The sequence below is a fragment of the Chiloscyllium punctatum genome, chromosome 39, assembly GCF_047496795.1.
Source record: "Chiloscyllium punctatum isolate Juve2018m chromosome 39, sChiPun1.3, whole genome shotgun sequence".
Lineage (NCBI taxonomy): Eukaryota > Metazoa > Chordata > Chondrichthyes > Orectolobiformes > Hemiscylliidae > Chiloscyllium > Chiloscyllium punctatum.
The window spans coordinates 42,089,171-42,109,702 of NC_092777.1; the positions used below are offsets into that span (position 1 = coordinate 42,089,171).

The following is a 20,532-nucleotide window of genomic DNA, read 5'->3' on the forward strand; positions in this document are numbered from 1 at the left end:
AGGGTTGTATTGTTCAAGTAATATTTAATTTATAGTAATGCTCCTATTTCAATGAATAACGATCATTTAAAGCACATAGAAAATAAATTCCAGTTTAGCTTTCAAAACAAGTGAGTCAAGAGTAATACAGCATGCAACAAGTGGTTTAAAAAATTCAGACCAACATAATCTGAAGTATTCAAGTTGACTAAAGTTGGAGGGCGGAGGTTAGAAATAGGAAAGGTGAGGTCACCCTGTTAGGAGTTTTCTACAGGCCTCCTAATAGTCCAAGAGAAGTAGAGGAAAGTATTGCGAGGATGATTCAGGAGAAGAGTGAAAGTAGTAGGGTGGTTGTTATGGGGGACTTTAACTTCCCAGATATTGACTGGGAAAGCTATAGCTCGAGTTCGTTAGATGGGTCGGTGTTTGTCCAATGTGTGCAGGAGGGTTTCCTGACACAATATGTAGACAGGCCAACAAGAGGTGAGGCTATACTGGATTTGGTTCTAGGTAATGAACCAGGCCAGGTGTTAGACTTGGAGGTAGGTGAACACTTCGGGGACAGTGACCACAACTCAGTGACTTTTACTCTAGTGATGGAGAGGGATAAGTGTGCACGGCAGGGCAACAGTTATAGCTGGGGGCAGGGAAATTATGATGCGGTGAGGCATGACTTAGGATGCATGGATTGGAAAAATAGGCTTCAAGGGAAGAACACAAATGATATGTGGAGATTGTTCAAGGAACAGCTAATGGGTGTCCTTGATAAGTATGTACCAGTCAGGCAGGGAGTAAAGGTTCTTGTGAGGGAGCCGTGGTTTAATAAGGAATTGGAATCCCTTGTGAAAGGGAAGAGGGCGGCCTATGTAAAGATAAGGCGTGAAGGTTCAGTTGGGGCGATTGAGAGTTATAAGGTAGCCAGGAAGGATCTAAAGAGAGAGCTAAGAGCAGCGAGAAGGGGACATGAAAAGTCCTTAGTTGATAGGATTAGGGAAAACCCAAAGGCTTTCTATAGGTATGTCAGGAATAAAAGGATGACTAGGGTAGGTATCGGTCCAGTCAAGGATAGTAGTGGGAAGTTGTGTGTGGAGGCGGAGGAGATTGGTGAGACACTAAATCAATACTTTTCGTCAGTATTCACTCAGGAACAGGACACTGTTGCTGATGTGAATATTGAGTCACAAGTGATTAGAATGGATGGCCTTGGGGTACGTAGGGAAGAGGTCTGGGGAATACTGGAAAGGATGAAAATAGATAAGTCCACTGGGCCTGATGGCATTTATCCTAGGATCCTCTGGGAAGCTAGGGAGGAGATAGCAGAGCCATTGGCCTTGATTTTTATGTCGTCGTTGTCTACAGGAATAGTGCCAGAAGACTGGAGGATAGTGAATGTGGTCCCCTTGTTCAAGAAGGGGAGCAGGGATAGCCTGAGTAACGATAGGCCAGTGAGTCTCACTTCTGTTGTGGGCAAAGTCTTCTAGAGAATTGTAAGGGATAGGATTTATGAACATCTGGATATGAATAATGTGATTAAGGATAGTCAGCATGGTTTTGTGAAGGGCAGGTCGTGCCTCACAAAACTTATTGAATTCTTTGAGAAGGTGACCAAGGAAGTGGACGAGAGTAAAGCAGTAGATGTGGTGTACATGGATTTTAGCAAGGCATTCGATAAGGTACCCCATGGCAGGCTAATGCAAAAACTACGGAGGTATGGCATTGAGGGTGCATTAGAGGTTTGGATTAGGAATTGGCTGGCTGGAAGGAGACAGAGGGTAGTAGTTGATGGTATAGGTTCATCTTGGAGCGCAGGTACTAGCGGTGTTCCACAAGGATCTGTTTTGGGACCATTGCTGTTTGTCATTTTTATAAATGACCTGGAGGAGGGGCTTGAAGGCTGGGTGAGCAAGTTTGCGGATGACACGAAAGTCGGTGGAGTTGTGGACAGCGAAGAAGGATGTGGCAGGTTACTGCGCGATATAGATAAATTGCAGAGCTGGGCCGTAAGGTGGCAAATGGAATTCAATGTAGCTAAGTGTGAAGTCATTCACTTTGGCAGGAGTAACAAGAAGATGGATTACTGGGCTAATGGTAAACTACTTGGTAGTGTGGATGAGCAGAGGGATCTTGGTGTCCATGTACACAGATCTTTGAAAGTTGCCACCCAGGTAAATAGTGCTGTGAAGAAGGCATATGGTGTACTGGGCTTTATTGGTAGAGGAATTGAGTTCCGGAGTCCTGAGGTCATGTTGCAGTTGTATAAGACTCTGGTGCGGCCTCATCTGGAGTATTGTGTGCAGTTTTGGTCGCCATACTATAGGAAGGATGTGGAGGCATTGGAACGAGTGCAAAGGAGGTTTACCAGGATGTTGCCTGGCATGGTAGGAAGATCGTATGAGGAAAGGCTGAGGCACTTGGGACTTTTCTCATTGGAGAAAAGAAGGTTTAGGGGAGATTTTATAGAGGTGTACAAGATGATTAGGGGTTTAGATAGGGTTGACAGTGAGAACCTTTTTCCGCGTATGGAGTCAGCTGTTACTAGGGGACACAGCTTTAAATTAAGGGGTGGTAGGTATAGGACAGATGTTAGGGGTAGATTTTTTACTCAGCGGGTTGTGAGTTCATGGAATGCCCTGCCAGTAGCAGTGGTGGACTCTCCCTCTTTATGGTCATTTAAGCGGGCGGGCATTGGACAAGCATATGGAGGTTATTGGGCTAGTGTAGGTTAGGTAGGCTTCGGTTGGCGCAACATCGAGGGCCGAAGGGCCTGTACTGCGCTGTACTTTTCTATGTTCTATGTTCTATGTAAAGTTCTAGCCCAGCACACAGGGAAAATCTATTTCTCTAATCAATGAAGAGCTGACTGATTCAATACTGAATACACATAATAATTCCTTTTCAACACTCTCACTTTTAAACAATGACCAATCAAATATTCTTTTGCAGGAGGAAGTACATTTCTGAAACTGGCAAGGATCATGACTCACGCACAAATTTACGAACCACAGTTATTTCATTTCAGTTGTCGAACTGCAGCTAGTAATTCCTCCTGGCAAATTAAATACATAGTTTCTCATGTGTATCTGAAAGATGAAATCACTGGTTTACTTGTATATTTACATACCTGGGAGAACTTGGTCAAGGTATACAGCAATAAGTAGATACAGGAAACTGTCGAGTACTAACATGAAAAGAGGTATGTATAAAGGGAACGGGCTTGCTGACAGATTTGAGGGCTGAGCACCATCACCGATAGCTTCAAGAAGCACAACCTAACCAAAACAAAGAGTTGTAATTAAAATACAATTCAGCAAGAAGTAAGGCCAAGTGTGTTGTATACAACGTGAATCATAGTCGACAGAAAAATAACAAATTTAATCAGTTTGTAAACAGATTTCGGAGCGGTAGGAAAGAGAAAAAAAAGAGAAAATTTCCACTGACAGCAACCAACAGTGCAGTAATCAAATTTATATTATTATAGCTGCCAGTCTATCCAGAAGATATGTTGTACACAATGGACACAGTGGCAATTTTGGCCAAAAACAACCACTCAAATTCCAAATGTCAGAAATAACTTAGATAAGATTAATAGTACCAGCAGATAGTAAACTTTAAAATCACACAGCATTGCAATTCAAGATCAACAAAAACTAATAAAATCAGTTCAACTCCATAATGAAATTATGGGGAAATCATGGATGGGAAATTATAATGTATACAGATTAAATTATTGTTCATATTATTTTCATTTACAACTCATTTTCATGGGTCTGAGAAATATATTTTACTAGAGTAACTGGCACATTTATTTCATGAAAAATTATTCCAATATAATGTACCAACTTGGTGGAAACAATTCCCAAAGGACAAAAATACCAAGCTCAGTTTTGCCATGCATGATATAGGAAGAAGTAATCAATTGTTTTTGACATGGATAAAACCAGTTTTGGCCATAAACAGTTAAAGCCAAGTAGCAGGGGAGAATCTGCTAAAATTAAACATGAAGGAGAAAACTCCACCCTCTTTGTGACCCTAGTTCTCCAAAAGCTTCTCTGTAGCCAGTGTGATAAAGGCAAGACTAGGAACAGACTGCATGCCAGACCAAGCAGTCAAATAAACAATGCAAAATATCAAATTCTACTTAATATGGAAATTCAGTTAAGCAAAAATATCATGGCTACTCATGGTGTATTAACTAATAAAGTGCCTTCTGCATTACTGATGTTGACATTCTACAATATAGATAATATCATATGATAGTTTTGAAATTGGTGTACGCAAATCACCTAATGCTAGTCAACAGTTTGTTAGCTTCAATGTTAATTTTGCCCAAAACCCAGCCCAACATTTTTTGAAAAGTAGAAAAATAGCTGAAATTAAAAGAACCGATTGTATTCCCATTTTACACAATGAGATTAAGGACTTTAACACAATATCATTCAGTACAACAATAAACATTAAAAGAAGCAGGATCATTAGTTTTACGTTCTGCTTTTAACTAGGCTCCTTTCACGGTGAATGTGAGATACACCAATGCCCATAGCATTGTGTGGCAAAAGCCACGTTAAGCCTGACTTCATTTAAATTTTCAAATCCAACTCCTGTTAAAGATAGCAAGAATGATGCAATGGCTAGTGAGTAAGGTGTGGGAAATTCTGGTGAATAAATGGAGTGATTAACCATATCTGCCCAACAAAATCAGTTTCCTGCATCTGAATACCTGTGCAATTCCAATGGCTAAGGCACTAGGGGAAAATACACATAGTCCCCACACAGCAGACACTGGAAAGTCTCTGACCAGGATTGTAGGAAGGCTAAACAATCCAAAACCCATGAGCATTAAGGATCCAACCAAACCAGCAATCTTCTGATTCTTAAAAAGCGGAGTCAACAAAAATGAAAAGGGAATCTGTAAAAGAAAAGATTTACATTTTAAAGTTATGGTCCATTTTGACTTGAGTTTCTCTTACTGTGATCTAACTTTTTCAATCCATTACACGTATGTACAAAGAAATCAGAGCACAAAAAAATGCTAATTGACCAATCAAGTCCATCCCTTCCAAAATATTTGTAAGTTAAATTTGTAAAAATCTATGTAGCTCTTAGTCCAGAATGGTTACATCCATGCATAGTAAAACAAGCTCAGAAATACAGACAACATATATATATATTTATACATAGTTATTTTTTTTAAAAATCAGTAAGTGACACTAATCAGAGTACAGCCTATATTATTACTTTGTTTTTAGGAAGGGAACAAAATCAAGCCAAAGAGTGTAAACCTGTCAGCTTTTCATCAGCAGTAAAAAACAAAGTGGAGTGTTTACTCAAGTAATAGTGGAATATCTAGCAACTATAACACATAAGAGGAGTCAGTCAATGGGAGTTTCAAAGGGGGAAATCATGCTTGGCCAATATGAATCAACTCTCTGAAGAATGATACACACTTGAGTGCTTATGAAAAAGACAAATTTTGTCAAAGTTTTTCATCTTGCATTCATCAGGGTAGTTCACAAGAATACAATTATAAAGTGAAAACAACATTTATACAATATGAAAGGAGAGTGATAATTGGCTGGCATGTAGACCTTGATAAATGGATATGCCGCCATGCAGGATACATGAGTTAGTTGATGATTGACAGTTAACTGCCAAGTCTTGTTTAAATTTTAAGCCAGGCAGGTTGACTCTAACTGGTCAAGGTCCAGAGAACGACAGGCATTTCTTTCGTTGACTTGAAACACTTGCAATGTGTGTCCATGTTTTTCTGTCTACAAAGAACAGGATCCCACGTACTCATATTTAGCTGCCAGTACACACAAGTGCAGTGCAGTGTGAGTCTGACTGACAATCTTAAATTGGTTGTCAACATGATTCTTTGTACACTCAAGATTATTTAGCAAATGTTACCCAAATGCCAGAGTCACAAGTTGAACAGTGTACTTTAAATTTTGCAAACACAGACTGGTCAGACAGCTGGTCACTACCTTTTTTTATTACAAACAGCCAAATAGATACATTCGGTCAGTCCCTCTGGGGTATGCGATCTACACACCAAGCATCACTCTACCACTGAGATTCTGTACCACATTATTCTTTCATTTGATAGGCAAAACACCTTTCTGGCTTGACAATAGCATCCCATTAGTGGCAAACCCCTCTCATTGTTCCAGCTTAGTCTCAGTGCAAAAGACCTAGCTTCACCTGAGCTAGTTTGGACCTGTATTCACTAGCATTTAGAAGGATGAGAAGGGATCTGATAGAAACTTAGACAGATAAGGTGCAGGGAGAATGTTTTCCCTGATTTTGAGTCTAGAACCAGAAGTCTCAGTCGCAGAATACAAGGCTCCATTTAGGAGTGAGATGAGGAAGATTGTCTACAATCAAAGGGTAATGAACCCAAGGCTGCGGAGGCCAGGTTACTGAATATATTCAAGAAAGAAAAATATATATTTTTGATGTTAAAGGCATCAACTGGAGTGGAAAGAAAGTGGGCAAATGGCATTGAGATAGATGAGCAGCCATGATCACACAGAATGGCAGAATAGGTTCAAAAGGTCAAAAGGGACACTCACACATAGTTTCTATGTTTCAACGTTTCATTAATCTGACACAGTGAATGATAAAACAAATCATGTCAATTAAAAGTACTCTATCCAAAACGTATTGCATAACTTGTCATATTGAAATTAAGGGCATGCACTGAACTAAACACATTGATTTTAATCTTGAATTTACGTTTACGTTTCAGCACTGATTAAAATTGGAGTATGACTTACTATGGAAATCCCAAACAAGAATAGCAATGGAAAGACGATCAATACGCTGCTTCTTGGAAACAGAGATGTCTGAGTGGCAATGACGGCCATCAGCAAGGACAGAATGAAAATTAAAACCATGTAGAGCAAGCCCCACGAAAGCCTGAAAATGAAAGGATTAGCCCATGATTAACAATGCATAAGCAGGAAAATAAGGAATACCTGTTACAAACTGGCATTCCATCTTTTTGCATGCTATGTTCTCAAGGGAATATTATTTATTGATACTTATAAAAATTACTCATTCAAGCTATACAACATATCAATCAATAGCACAGAGCTTTTGCTGTTATGCAGCCACAGAAACTCATGTTTATCAGTTTTTGTTGTGCACACAAGATAAGCTGTTCAACAAGAAAAATATTGGCTAATAGCTGTTTGAGCCACAGTCATCATCTGGTCACCGAGGTTTTTCCCAACATTACAAGATGCATCTTCTTTCTTTACCCAAGAAGCCTTTCCTGAATTATATATGGTGTGTGAAACCATCAACTCAGAGGCTTGCTTTTCTCAAAACACTTAAAAAACTTCCAGATGATATTAAATTTCCTCAGTGAATTTTATTTTAACCACTGGAAAAACAAGTTCAATCTTGCTTCTGAAAATTAGACGTCATGTTGGATTACAATGATTTCAGTTATCAGGCTGAGCTGATGAATCTAAAGGTTAGCAGGCACAGAATGCTCAACTGTCTCCTTCTTTGATTCTATCATTTTCAATGAAACAAAAATACTGACAAGTGAAGAAATCTACATGTCTTTTACAAAGCATAAAAGAGTAAAGAAGTTTAAGTTCATATAAAATAACTTTCAGGACTGTAATCAATCTGAGTTATTTTTTGTAATCTAGACGCTTTATCACAATTTTCAAAACTTTTAACCATCTATTTGAAGAAAACTCTTAAGGATTGCCAGTTATTTATGTACTAATATTACAGCAATTTCAGGCATGGGCATATTTAGGCTTAAACATGTAAGTTTTGCAAAAAAAAAGTGATGGCACAGTCTGCCTCACAATAGGATTACACTGAATCTCATTAAGTTGTTGCATTTGTGTGATAGTCATGAACAAAAATTACAACACTTATAGAAAATTAAGTCTTATCCATTTTGGTCTAAGTACTGTTTAAAAGTCATGCTATGCGTTAATTATTATCAAAGTATCAGTCTAACACAGAAAATTAACCCCCACAGAATCCCTACACTGCAGTTGCAGGCCATTCAGCCCAACAAGTCCACACTAACCTTCTGATGTCCCACCCTGACCCCTACCCTGTCCCTATAACCTGCAATTGTCATGGATAATCCACCTAGCCTGTACATCCCTAGACACTATGGGCAATTTAGCATGGCCAATCCATCTAACCTGCACAGACATAGGGAGAACGTGCAAACTCCACACAGACAGTCGTCCAAGGGTGGAATCAAACCTGGGCCCCTGCCACTGTGAGGCAGCAGTGCTAATCATTGCGTCATTGTGCTGCCCCACAAAAGAATAAAACATATTGTGTAGTCATATAGATTTTAATTCTTGGAGATGTTAAAAATGTAAAATCTAAAACAATTTTTTTAACTTTTGAGGTGTGTAACGTTGTGAGGAGCATGGAATGCAGCTGCTACCTTCAGTTGAAGGGTAAACATGATGAGACATAAGGTTTAGAGAGGATTTGGAAAAAAGGTCACCGAGGGTGGTGGGAGTCTGGGAGGGTGGTTGAGATGGGTAACTTCACAACCTTTAAAAGTACTTGGATGAGCACTTGAAATGTCACAACATTCAAGGCTCTGGAACAAATGCTGGAAAGTGGGACTGGTGGAAATTTAGTGTAGACTTGATGCATAAAGGACCTCTTCTATACTGTATGGTTTATGATTTCCCTTCTCTTCACTTATCTCTCTGTAGCTTAGCTGGGATTGAATTCATCCCCTCTAATTTTCACTTGCTCCTTGTCACTGCGCTGTTAAATTTATAATCTTTCAATATGACTAGTTAAGGAGACAGCACAGTTGTTTATTCAGGTTCCAAAGACCTGGTCTCCATTGCTGTGACATGAACAACCTCACTTTTAGCAACTTGCCTTGCCTAAAAGATTTACGTCAAACATACCAGCATGTATAGCTACCTTTTTTGACCATTTCGTTTCCTATCATTTGTGGTTCCTCTGAAAAGAAAACCAGTACCAAAGTTTGCATAACACTTATTTTAACTAATGCACAAAGTAAAGAACTCATTTTGGCTCACCAGAACGCAGAGTCATACAGTCCCATCACCTTCATCACATCTTTCACTTCCTTTTTTTCTGTTACAAGGTTGATCAGCAGAAAATTGATAAAGGGTACAAAAGCAATAACAAAATAGAGAGAAGTGACAAAATGTGAAAAGATATCTGCACCAACATGACTTGGTAAGCCCATCATTTGTATGTGTAGAGGCAGAATATCCTTCCAGACAGAATAATTGGTTTGGGTCTGTAAACAGAAATGGAAGCTGTTAAGTATAGTAAGATAGAAACGTGGGAAATTTAATAAAAAAAACTAGTACAAATCCATTTTGATCATTTCAATTTTAACTTAGAAAATTACAATTTTACAAATGTGTTACTGTATTTTTTTCCAATGCTTGGAAAAATAATAGATTCAGACTGTGAACAAAATTTGATCCAGCTTTTAGCCCAGCTGCATAGTACAATTAACAATGATGACCAATAGACTACATAGGGGAGAAAGTGAGGACTGCAGATGCTGGAGATCACAGCTGAAAAATATGTTGCTGGAAAAGCGCAGCAGATCAGGCAGCATCCAAGGAGCAGGAGAATCGACGTTTCGGGCATAAGCCCTTCTTCAGGAATGAGGAAGGTGTGCCAAGCAGGCTAAGATAAAAGGTAGGGAGGAGGGACTTGGGGGAGGGGCGTTGGGAATGCGATAGGTGGAAGGAGGTTAAGGTGAGGGTGATAGGCCGGAGAGGAGAGGTGGGGAAGAAGATTGCAGGTCAAGAAGGCTGTGCTGAGTCCGAGGGTTGGGACTGAGATAAGGTGGGGGGAGGGGAAAATGAGGAAGCTGGAGAAATCTGCATTCATCCCTGCAGCTTCCTCATTTCCCCTCCCCCCACCTTATCTCAGTCCCAACCCTCGGATTCAGCACCGCCTTCTTGACCTGCAATCTTCTTCCCGACCTCTCCTCTCCGGCCTATCACCCTCACCTTAACCTCCTTCCACCTATCGCATTCCCAACGCCCCTCCCCCAAGTCCCTCCTCCCTACCTTTTATCTTAGCCATCCAGCCAACAAAGCTTTTCTAACATTAAGAAGCTAACTGTACAAACAAGAGTAATAATCACCTATATTGAATGACAGCCATTTTCTGGCCATGGAAATAATATCTATGATTAAATGTGAAAGCTTTGTCAATTCAATACAACAACTCAGACAACCTAGTATTGCAAATTTACACCTTGTGAAACACTTGTTGCCAATTGGTTCCATTACAAAATACATTTGCGACTGTGACAATGGTAAGGTATTCCTCCTCAACCTTCTAAACCTGTCTGCATTGTTTTTCATGAATGATCACACCATCTTCTTCACTGTTAACCAGTTGGGACAGATTATATTCAACTATTCAAATTCTACCTGTACAGGCTAAAGAATCATTTGAAATGGCTAACCCCCATCCAAATTCCAATACCTCTGATGCCTGTTAAGGATTTGCCCTTTGTCTCCTCTGATTTCTCACCTATGTGCCAGATATATCAACTGAAAGCATTGTGAATGTCTAATTTATGCTGGTGGTATCCGGCACTGCATTGTTTGACCCTTCGTATTTCTTAATTTCTGCTATATTTGTCCATCATCAAGTTCTGGATCAACAGAAATGTCTTCCAATTAAATATTGTCTTTGGACCCTGCCACAAACATCAAGGGCTTTTGCCTGAAATGTCGATTTTCCTGCTCCTCGGATGCTGCCTGAACTGCTGTGCTTTTCCAGCACCACTCTAATCCAGAATCTGGTTTCCAGCATCTGCAGTCATTGTTTTTACCACAAACATCACTCCCCAGTCACTGACTCCATTTTTCCCTGATAGCTGTGTAATGTTCAACCAGATTGTCTGCTGCTTTGTCATATTTGACCACAACGTTCTTCCACCGTCTTAACTACAAAATCATTAAGATAGCCTATTTCCTTCCATAACATGATCCAACTCTGCCTTGACTTAGCTCATCTGCTGTTGAAATTCTTTTCGTTACATCATTACCTGTAAACCTGACTGTTCTAACACACTCCTGATTAGCCTCCCTTTCTTATTGTCCATAAACTTGAGACAACACAAAACCCTTACTATTCACATTCTACATGAAGTTACCTAACACCGCAGTCCTCTCTGACCTACATTGGCTCCAGGTCAAGCAACAAATCAATTTCAAAAATTCTCATTCTTGTTTCCAAGCTCTTCTTCACCTTGATTTTCTAACTCTGTAACTACCAGTAGTTTTACTGAGACATCTGAGGTCTCTGAAAAATATCCGAGATAATTGAGGCCTATTCTTAATTCGGCAATTCCAACCTAGTAAGTGCAAAGAACTCAGTTGATCTATCATTATCAACCACACTTTGAACCTCCATAATGTTAAGCTCTGGAATTCACTCTTGAAACTTTTCTGCTTTCTTATCTCTTTTCCCTTGTACAATCTTCCCAAAACTGACATTTTTGACCAAGCTTTTGGTCATCTGGCTTAATATTAAGTATCTATTATGTGATACTGATAAAACTTGTTTGAAATGCTCCTGCGAGAAACTTAGGTCCTTTTCACTGTATTAAATGTGTGAAATTCTTAGATAATTTCCAGAAATACAAACAAGTTTAAAAATATTCTGAAATCCGTTTTATACCTTAAATAATACATCAGGGTACTTTGATTTGCCTGGACAGCACACAAAACAATACTTTTCACTATATCGCAGTACATGTGACAATAATAAATCAAATCAAATCAAAATTAGGTGATCAACTCAGTTCTGATGAAGAGTCAAAGGACTTGAATATTAACTCTGCTTTCTTCCCATAGATGCTGCCAGACCTTCTGAATTTTTCCTGCAATTTCTGTTTTTGTTGAAAAAGTAATTTCTATTACACTGATTTAGTTTTAAAATTTACTTACTTATGTTAAAATAAACTTTAGTTTATGAACAAATCTTGTGCAAAGTCTGTCATATTAAGGTTCCATATTTATGGTCAAGTAATATTTAATCAATGGATTGGGTTTTAGACTATTAGCCAATTGTAAGTTTTCTTTGGTTCATTATATATTATGCATAACAGCACTCATTACACATCATTACATCCAAGTGTAATATAAGGATGTTAGTTTCCAAGGTTTTCTGCAATCTATCAGACACTAGACCTTTCACCTTATGCAAGCTTTTGACTCAACTTATTTACTTTAGACTAACCTTAATGATGGCAACATCAATATGTTTTTGTATTGTTGCAAATCCTGATAAGAGGTACAATGCACCAGGACAGTCCTTCAGTTGACTTAAGGAGGCAGAATCCAAACGGCAACTTGCTGGGATAAATTTATTAGAAGACAATCTTTTTAATATGAAGTAACAATATTTTCATATAATCAAAATTACTCAGAGCATTTAATTTTTCTATCACTATTTTCTAAACTAAAAAGATTTTTCTACATACATGTATATTACCACATGCAGCAAGGGCAGTTTTATTGAGTTTATATTTGGTGCCCAATTCTAAAGACTTAAGTTTAAACCAGTAAAAGGAAAACAAAACTGAAGAATGTACGCTTGACAAAGTTATTACATTTTACATGAAAATGAGTATCTTATGGACACTTAGAAATCTAAATGTAGTTAACAGATAAAAATGTTAGACAACCAGAAATTTTTAACCAACAAACTGCGAGGTGTTGCATTTTGGGAAAGCAAATTTTAGCAGGACTTATACACTTAATGGTAAGGTCCTAGGGAGTGTTGCTGAACAAAGAGACATTGGAGTGCAGGTTCATAGCTCCTGGAAAGTGGAGTCACAGGTAGATAGGATAGTGAAGAAGGCATTTGGTATGCTTTCCTTTATTGGTCAGAGTACTGAGTACAGGAGTTGGGAGGTCATGTTGCAGCTGTACAGGACATTGGTCAGGCCACTGTTGGAATATTGCGTGCAATTCTGGTCTCCTTCTTATCGGAAAGGTGTTGTGAAACTTGAAAGGGTTCAGAAAAGATTTACAAGGATGTTGCCAGTGTTGGAGGATCTGAGCTACAGGGAGAGGCTGCAAAGGCTGGGGCTGTTTTCCCTGGAGCGTCGGAGGCTGAGGGGTGACCTTATAGAGGTTTACAAAATTATGAGGTGCATAGATAGGATAAATAGACAAAGTCTTTTCCCTGGGGTTGGGGAGTCCAGAACTAGAGAGCATAGGTTTAGGGTGAGTGGGGAAAGATATAAAAGAGACCTAAGGGGTAACTTTTTCACGCAAAGGGTGGTACATATATGGAATGAGCTTCCAGAAACTGTGGTGGAGGCTGGTACAATTGCTGCATTTAAGAGGCATTTGGATGGGTATATGAATAGGAAGGGTTTGGAGGGATATGGGCCGGGTGCTGGCAGGTGGGACTAGGTTGGTTTGGGATATCTGGTCAGCATGGACGGGTTGGACCGAAGGGTCTGTTTCCATGATGTACATCTCTATGACTCTAAACTGAAGCATAAACTGGTAGTCATTCGTTAAATTACATGGGAGGCGATGATCTAGTCGTACTATCTCGACTATTAATCAAGAAACTCAGCTAAACAATGCTATGATAAAGAGGGGTTTCATTTTGTAAGGCACGGGCATCAGTACCGGGAAAGGAAGGAACTGTATGATTGGGATGGGTGTCACCTGAACCAATTTGAATCCAGGATCCTAGTGGAAAGGTTAAATAGAGTGGACACAAGAACTTTAAACAAGTTAAAATGGGGGAGAACTCAGGAGAGCTTATTAAAGTTTCCAGAAGAAAATAATAGGACACAGAGTATGTAAAAGATCAGCAATCTAACTTCAGGCATAGCCGAGATGGATTTTTGGAGCAGTCTGTGTCCAACCCATTAGGGAACAGGTTATTCTGGATTTGGTGATGTATAATGTTGGTGAAGGTGAAGGACCCCATTACAGGATAGTGGCCGTAATATGATAGAATTCGCCCTACAGTTTGAGACAGAGGAGCTGGATTCAGGTATTAGAACTGAGTAAAGGTAACTACAAAGACATGAGGGAGGAGCTGATCAGAGTTGACTGGAAGAGAGCTAGCAGAGAAGATGGTGGAGCAGCAATGGGAGGAGTTTCGGGGTAATTGGGGGGACAGAGCAAAAATATCCCATGGAAGAAAAAACATACCAAGGGGAGGATGAGGCAACATAGCTGACAAAGAAAGTCGGAGCAACATAAAAGCAAAAGAAAATGCATACTATGTAGTAAAGATTAGTGGGAGGGTCTATTTCAGGATACCAGCTGCTGAACAGTGCAGTTCCACAGAGGTCAGTTTTGGGACAACAACTATTCATGTTATCTGAAATCTGAATCACAAAGGGACTTAGGAGTCCGAGTTCAGGATTCTCTTAGGGTTAACACACAGGTTCAGCTTTCAGTTATGAAGGCGAATGCAATGTTAGAATTCCTATCAAGGGGACTAGAACACAAGAGCAAGGATGTGCTGCTCAAGCTGACTCTGATCAGATCGCATTAGAAATAATGTAAGCAGTTTTAGGCTTCGTATCTAACAAAGAATGTGTTTGTGTTGGAGGTGTCCAGAGGAGGTTTACAAGAATGATCCCAGGAAAGAAGGGCTTGTCATATGAGGAGTGGTTTAGGACTGTAGATCTGTACTCGATGGAGTTGAGGAAGTTGACAGGGGATGTCATTGAAACTTACAGAATACTGAGATGCCTGGATAGAGTACAAATGGAGACTTTTTCTCTAGTAAGAGAGATCTAGGACCAACAGCCTCAGAATGAAGAGAAAGTTTAGAACTGAGATGACTGCATAATTCATTGCCGTTCAGGCCAAATCATTGAATGTCTTCAGAGAGAGATAGATAGGTCCTTGATTAGTAAGGGGATCAAGGGCTACAAGGGAAAGGCAGAAGAATGAGGTTGAGAAACAAATCAGCCACGAGTGAATGATGGAGCAGACTCAATGAACCGAATGGCCTAATTCTGATCCTGTATCTTATGATCTTATGGTCTCATGGACACAAAATTCACATAGATTTCACAGATAGAAAGAGGATACAAGACAGATTTCTGTGGAAACTTATGCATGCTCATGACTTGGAATGTAATGATGCAGCTGCAAATCTAGTTACTTATAGGTTTTATTCTGAATGTAGACATGTGGGTACCATAATCATCCTCCACCTGCAGAAATCATTTGACCATCATCAAAATTATCCCCCTTCCCATTGTGCTTTAACAGCTGAGTTAGATCCAAGATATGCCACCAAAGCAAGGGCAAGAAACAACTGTCCCTTTCAGAAAACGCGGTAAAAGTAGCAACTACAATGTATATTTACACCCTGCGACCAGTCAAATCATTACAACAGTCATATCCATATTTGTCATTTTTAACATATACCTTTACTGAAATAAATTAATCTTAACGTGAATATAACGGTTGTAAATTGTGAAGCCGAAATGAGAAAACAAGACGAATAATACAATGCTAATGACAAGAATTAAGTTAAAGCCAAAAGCTAGCCCACATGACATACAAGGTAATGAGTTACATCATAAACCCAGATGAATAAAATGGACTTAACTCCATTAAGTTTGCTTTTTCTATTGTTTGGAGAATTGGACCAGACTTACAACCAGTGTTTATCTAACAGATTTCAAGATGTAAAGAAAATGAACTATATTTCAATGCCATAACACCTTCAGAGCAGCACATCTAAATTGGATCCCAACCACAGTTCCTGAATTCAGGGTTAGTCTCATCAGTTAAGGTTCTTTAGCAGTTATCAGCTGATGTGCACATAATTCACAGCAGACTGAACACACCTCCATCAGGTACACAACCAGTGACATGCCACTCTCAAACACAATCAAGTAACTTTCAATGGTAATTCTTGATTTCATTACATTTTCCCAGTATCCTTTTTTACAGCTGAGGGCAACTTAATTCAACATTTTCCCTGGAAAATGTTAACATCATGCAAGATTCTTTGCAGGAATCAACTGTAAAGGAAGAAAATGTATCCTTCACAATATTTCCTTTTTTGACAGCAACTTGTATTTATATGGTTTTGTGGCTTTTGCATAGCTTTTAATATAGAAGCACGAATGGACAAAAACTGAATTAAAAATATGATGTGGGATGGTTAAAATATTTGTCAAAGAGACGGACTTCTAGAAGAGCCTACAGGAAAAAAAAGAGAGGTAGGGAGGCAGAAAAAAAAGCACTTTCAGTCATGTCACCTTTCTCATCGATGAAGTCAATCCTTTCATTGGTACGTGGAACTTTATTGTAGGGATACCGAAGTTGATAAGAGAAAGAATTGATGAACGAAACTCCCAACAATGGTCTAGAGGTATGTGAACAGCAAGCTTGTTCCATTGCTTGTTCATCTTTGAATCCGTAAGGTGCCATTTCTAAAATGAGAAAAAATTATCAACTGTTATGTCATTAATATGATTACAGTAAAAACTCAGCTCTGTAACACTTCTTAACATGGCTTCCTCATTCAAGAATGCTTTGATGATGAAACAGTTGCGACGTTCTTTCCAATCATCTCATCTTAGGACATATCTGCAGGACTTCAATGGGGTAATGTACCAAGCCCAATCAACTTCAACTACTTCATCAATGACTTTCCCTCCATCATGAAACTAGAAGAGGAGCCTTTCATTGATGACTACTCAATGTTCAGCAACATTTATGACACCACAGATATTGAAACAGACTATGTTCAAATGCAACAAGACCTAGACAGCATCCAGACTTGGGCTTGGGCTATCATTCATAACACACAAATGCAAGGCAATGACCATCTCCAATAAGAGAGAATCTAACCATCACCTTTTGACATTGAATTGCATTGCCATTATTAAATCACCCACTAGCAATATCCTAGGGGCTATCACTGACAGAAACTGAACTGAACCAGCCATATAAATAACATTGTTAGAAAATCAGGTCAGAGGAAACTCAACTATCAGCCAAAGCCTATTCACCATCCACAAGGCACAACTCAGGAGTGTGATAGAATACTTTCCACACGCATGGATGATTGCAGATCCAACAACACTCAAGAAACTCAACATTTTCCAAGACAAAGCATCCTACATGATTGGAACATCATTCGTATCTTCAACACTCACTCTCTCTGCCAACGACATGCAGTGACAGTAGAGTGTTCCATCTACAAGGTGTATTGCAGGTACTGAAAGTTCTTTCAAGGGAAGGTGATGGCTTAGTGATTTTGTCACTAGACTGGTAATCTAGAGGCTCAAGTAATGTTCTGGGGATTTGGGTTCAAATCCCTCCATGGCAGTTGGTGGAATTTTAATTCAATAAAAGTTTAGAATTAAGAGTGTAATAATGACCATGAATCCATTGCCAATTGTTGCAAATCCCAATCTGGTTCACTAATGCCCTTCAGAGAAGGAAACAGCCATCCTTATCGGTCTCAGGAGTTACTACATCACTCCAGACCAACAAGAATGTGATTGACTCTTAATTGTTTTGTGGAAAATTAGGGATGAGTAATAAATGCTGACATAGTCAGCAATGCCCACATCCCGTGAATGAATAAAACAAACAAACCTCTTCCAAACCTGTGACCTCCAGCTCAAAGGACAAGGGCAACAGACATATTAGTACGTCATCTACTGCAAGTTGTCCTCCAAGCCACCCTGTCCACTTGGAACTATATCACAGTTCCTTCAATGTTGCTAGGTCAAAATCCTGAAATTCCTTTCTTAAAAGCACAATGGTATAACTACTCTTCCCATGGTTCAAGAGGGCAGCCCACCACCATCTTCTCAAGTGCAATTAAGGATAGGTAATAAATGCTGTAAGTCCCATGATTGAATAAAACAAACCAACTTGATAATAATTATATATTTTAAATACAATCTAGGCCTACCCACCTAAAAGATGGTAAAATAATGATCTAGTGAACCATTTTGGGAACTAAGCTGTAAAATATAATTTAATATATAAGAAAGCTAATTTTGTCACTTTTTAGTCATTACAATAATTCAACTGCATTATCAAAGCAAGTAATGCTATTAACTGCAAAAACAAAGTAATCGATTTTGCATTAATATCCCACAGAGAGGCCAGCAAAATTACTAGCCATAATTTTCCCATTTTCAGTCAGTCTGGGAATGGGTGTGTTGTGTGATGACTAAGAGGCTATGCAACTGCTGAGACAAATCACCCAATCACACACCAATCAGCACTTAAGAACTAACAGGGAAGCGTAGGTGAGTTTCAAGGCTAATGCAGACCTTGATACTAGCATCCTAAATGACTAATCAGACATCAGTCTAAGCTCTGCCATCCCAGGTTTACTCCTTAGGAATGTCTTAATCCTGGATCAGGCAGTGGCATTGATGTTACAATCTGGCTGGGGACCAGTAACTTTTAGCTTTAAAATAAATCAAATAAAATAAATAAAATAGATCCAGGAGACTTAATAAGAGAATAAAGCCGCAAGATTTCATAATTTGAAATAAATGTTAATTAACATTACTATATAATGTCAGACAGTGTTTCTAACACTCAAAATGAACCTATGGCAAATATGGATCACAGACTGTGACTGAAAACACCACAGAGTGCATCAATTAGCAAATGTAATCTAGATGGATCCTACATATTTCTCAACAACTCCCCTCTTAAAGGAATGACACTATAAGTCATTAAATCTCATTAAACTTCACAAGGGATCACAATCCTTCACTTTTGACAATCTAGCTTTCAGCCTCGTTCTCAAGAATCACTCCATTGAGTGCCATGGATTGCCTCAATGATTGCTCCAGTTATGGTCAATCAACTTCCTTAGCCAGGTCTGTGCTCCCTGGATCCTGAAAACTGTTGCCCTCACAGGCAGAACTCCAACATTTCGCAAACATCAAGCTTAGCCAAGACAGTACTACTCCTGGATATTTCTGAGGTCTGATCATTTGCATCCAGAAAATATTGCTTATGGACTTTTCAATTCCCACACTCACTGTACTGAGCTATTAGTTGCACATGGCTTCTTCTGAGTCCTTGCACATCTCAGCATTTTCCTGAACACTCACTACATAAAACCTGAATATCTGAACAGTACAGGTATCAGCAGTACTCCCTAACATGAAGTTTCTGTCTTCTTCTCCAATAGCTGACAGTATCATACATTACCTGTCTTCTTTGAACTCCTCTTCTGTGATCTGTCCTGTGTAACCTATCAAAAACCTTGCAACAGATCCTTCCCTTATTCCAAGACAGAATGTAATGTTGCCAAAGTCTGTAAATGTTACCAACCATAGGTTGCTGACTTGCTCAATACAAAAAATGAATACAGGCATAAGATTTTATCACAGACGATCCAGTAGCAAATGCTAAATAATTTGTATAGCCCTGTTGCAGGGTGGGGGTCACAGGGAGATAGGGTCAGAGGCAAGGAGTGGGGGAGGTGGCTTTCAGTGGCTATCACCTTGCCCCCAACACATCAAGAATGTCTGAGTACTCCCAAATTGGGGTAATGGAGCCCACCAACCTGGCAGACAAATTGCCCTCATTTCACAGCTGAGAAATAGGAACATGTTTTTGACCCACTGGGAAAACATATAATTGGGAATATGGTGAGTTGAGACTATTAAGTGATCATTAATGAATGACTGATGATAAGTCAAGAAAGTCCCCTATGGAATCTTTCATCAAGACTTTAATTCATAAAGTGGCAAGAAGGGGTGAGTTTCTCACAAGGGCCAAACAACTTAAGTATTCCCCCCTTTTTGCCATTTTTCGTGCCACCCCATAAGAGGGGAAAATTCAGCAGTGGATTTATTCAATTTCTTCAGTAATATATAACATACAAATTGAGAGGGGGAAAAGGCCATTCAGTCCCTTAAGCTTGCTCTGCCATTTGATAGGATAAACAGGTCAAATTTCAATATTCCAATAATCCAGTGGCTGAAAGGCAGCCTTTGAAACCATTTTTTTGGATAAGTGGCAAGAAAATATTTTTTATTTAAAAGTTCTATTATGTAGTCATATTGTGTAAATCATTTTTAAGTACTATAAAATATTTGAAGTATAGAATATTTTGAAGGGTGAATTATTAAAATAGCAACAAATAGAAAAGTGAGGAAAAATAGAATACAATGCGAAATAAAATTTCAAAGATTCAGGAATATTAATATACCAAGAATATTTAACTTTCCAATAATAAATGCCCAACTTCTAAACATCAGCATATCTTTCAGCATCACAAGATGAATTGCTACTATTATGAAGATGTGGGTGTACTTTGAGAAAGTTAAAAGCAGCAGAACTACCAGACACAGCATCAAGTGTTCTCAATGAGGCAACAATTTATGTAACACTTGGTTGAACAACTTGATTAGCTCAGTTGTCTGGAGACAAAAACAAATTTGAATTGGGCAAATCAGTTTAAATTATACCCCGAAAAAATACCAATTTCCAATCAAGTTTAAATTGAGTATATTGACAACCTTAAAAGCAAATGACACAATCT

The 20,532-nt window shown here is 38.9% G+C and overlaps 1 protein-coding gene across 2 annotated transcripts in view; it reads right to left on the reverse strand.

Moving 5' to 3' along the window:
• abca5 (ATP-binding cassette, sub-family A (ABC1), member 5) overlaps nucleotides 1-20,532 on the reverse strand; it is a 94,130-nt gene that overhangs the window by 60,762 nt on the left and 12,836 nt on the right. For both annotated transcript variants that reach the window (XM_072558538.1, XM_072558539.1), the window contains exons 3-8: nucleotides 16,259-16,432; nucleotides 12,238-12,353; nucleotides 9,033-9,259; nucleotides 6,756-6,897; nucleotides 4,697-4,885; nucleotides 3,101-3,248 (exon numbers count right to left, since the gene is read on the reverse strand). In XM_072558538.1, coding sequence (XP_072414639.1) covers nucleotides 3,101-3,248; nucleotides 4,697-4,885; nucleotides 6,756-6,897; nucleotides 9,033-9,259; nucleotides 12,238-12,353; nucleotides 16,259-16,432 — 996 coding nt within the window. The remainder of the gene's footprint in view (nucleotides 1-3,100; nucleotides 3,249-4,696; nucleotides 4,886-6,755; nucleotides 6,898-9,032; nucleotides 9,260-12,237; nucleotides 12,354-16,258; nucleotides 16,433-20,532) is intronic.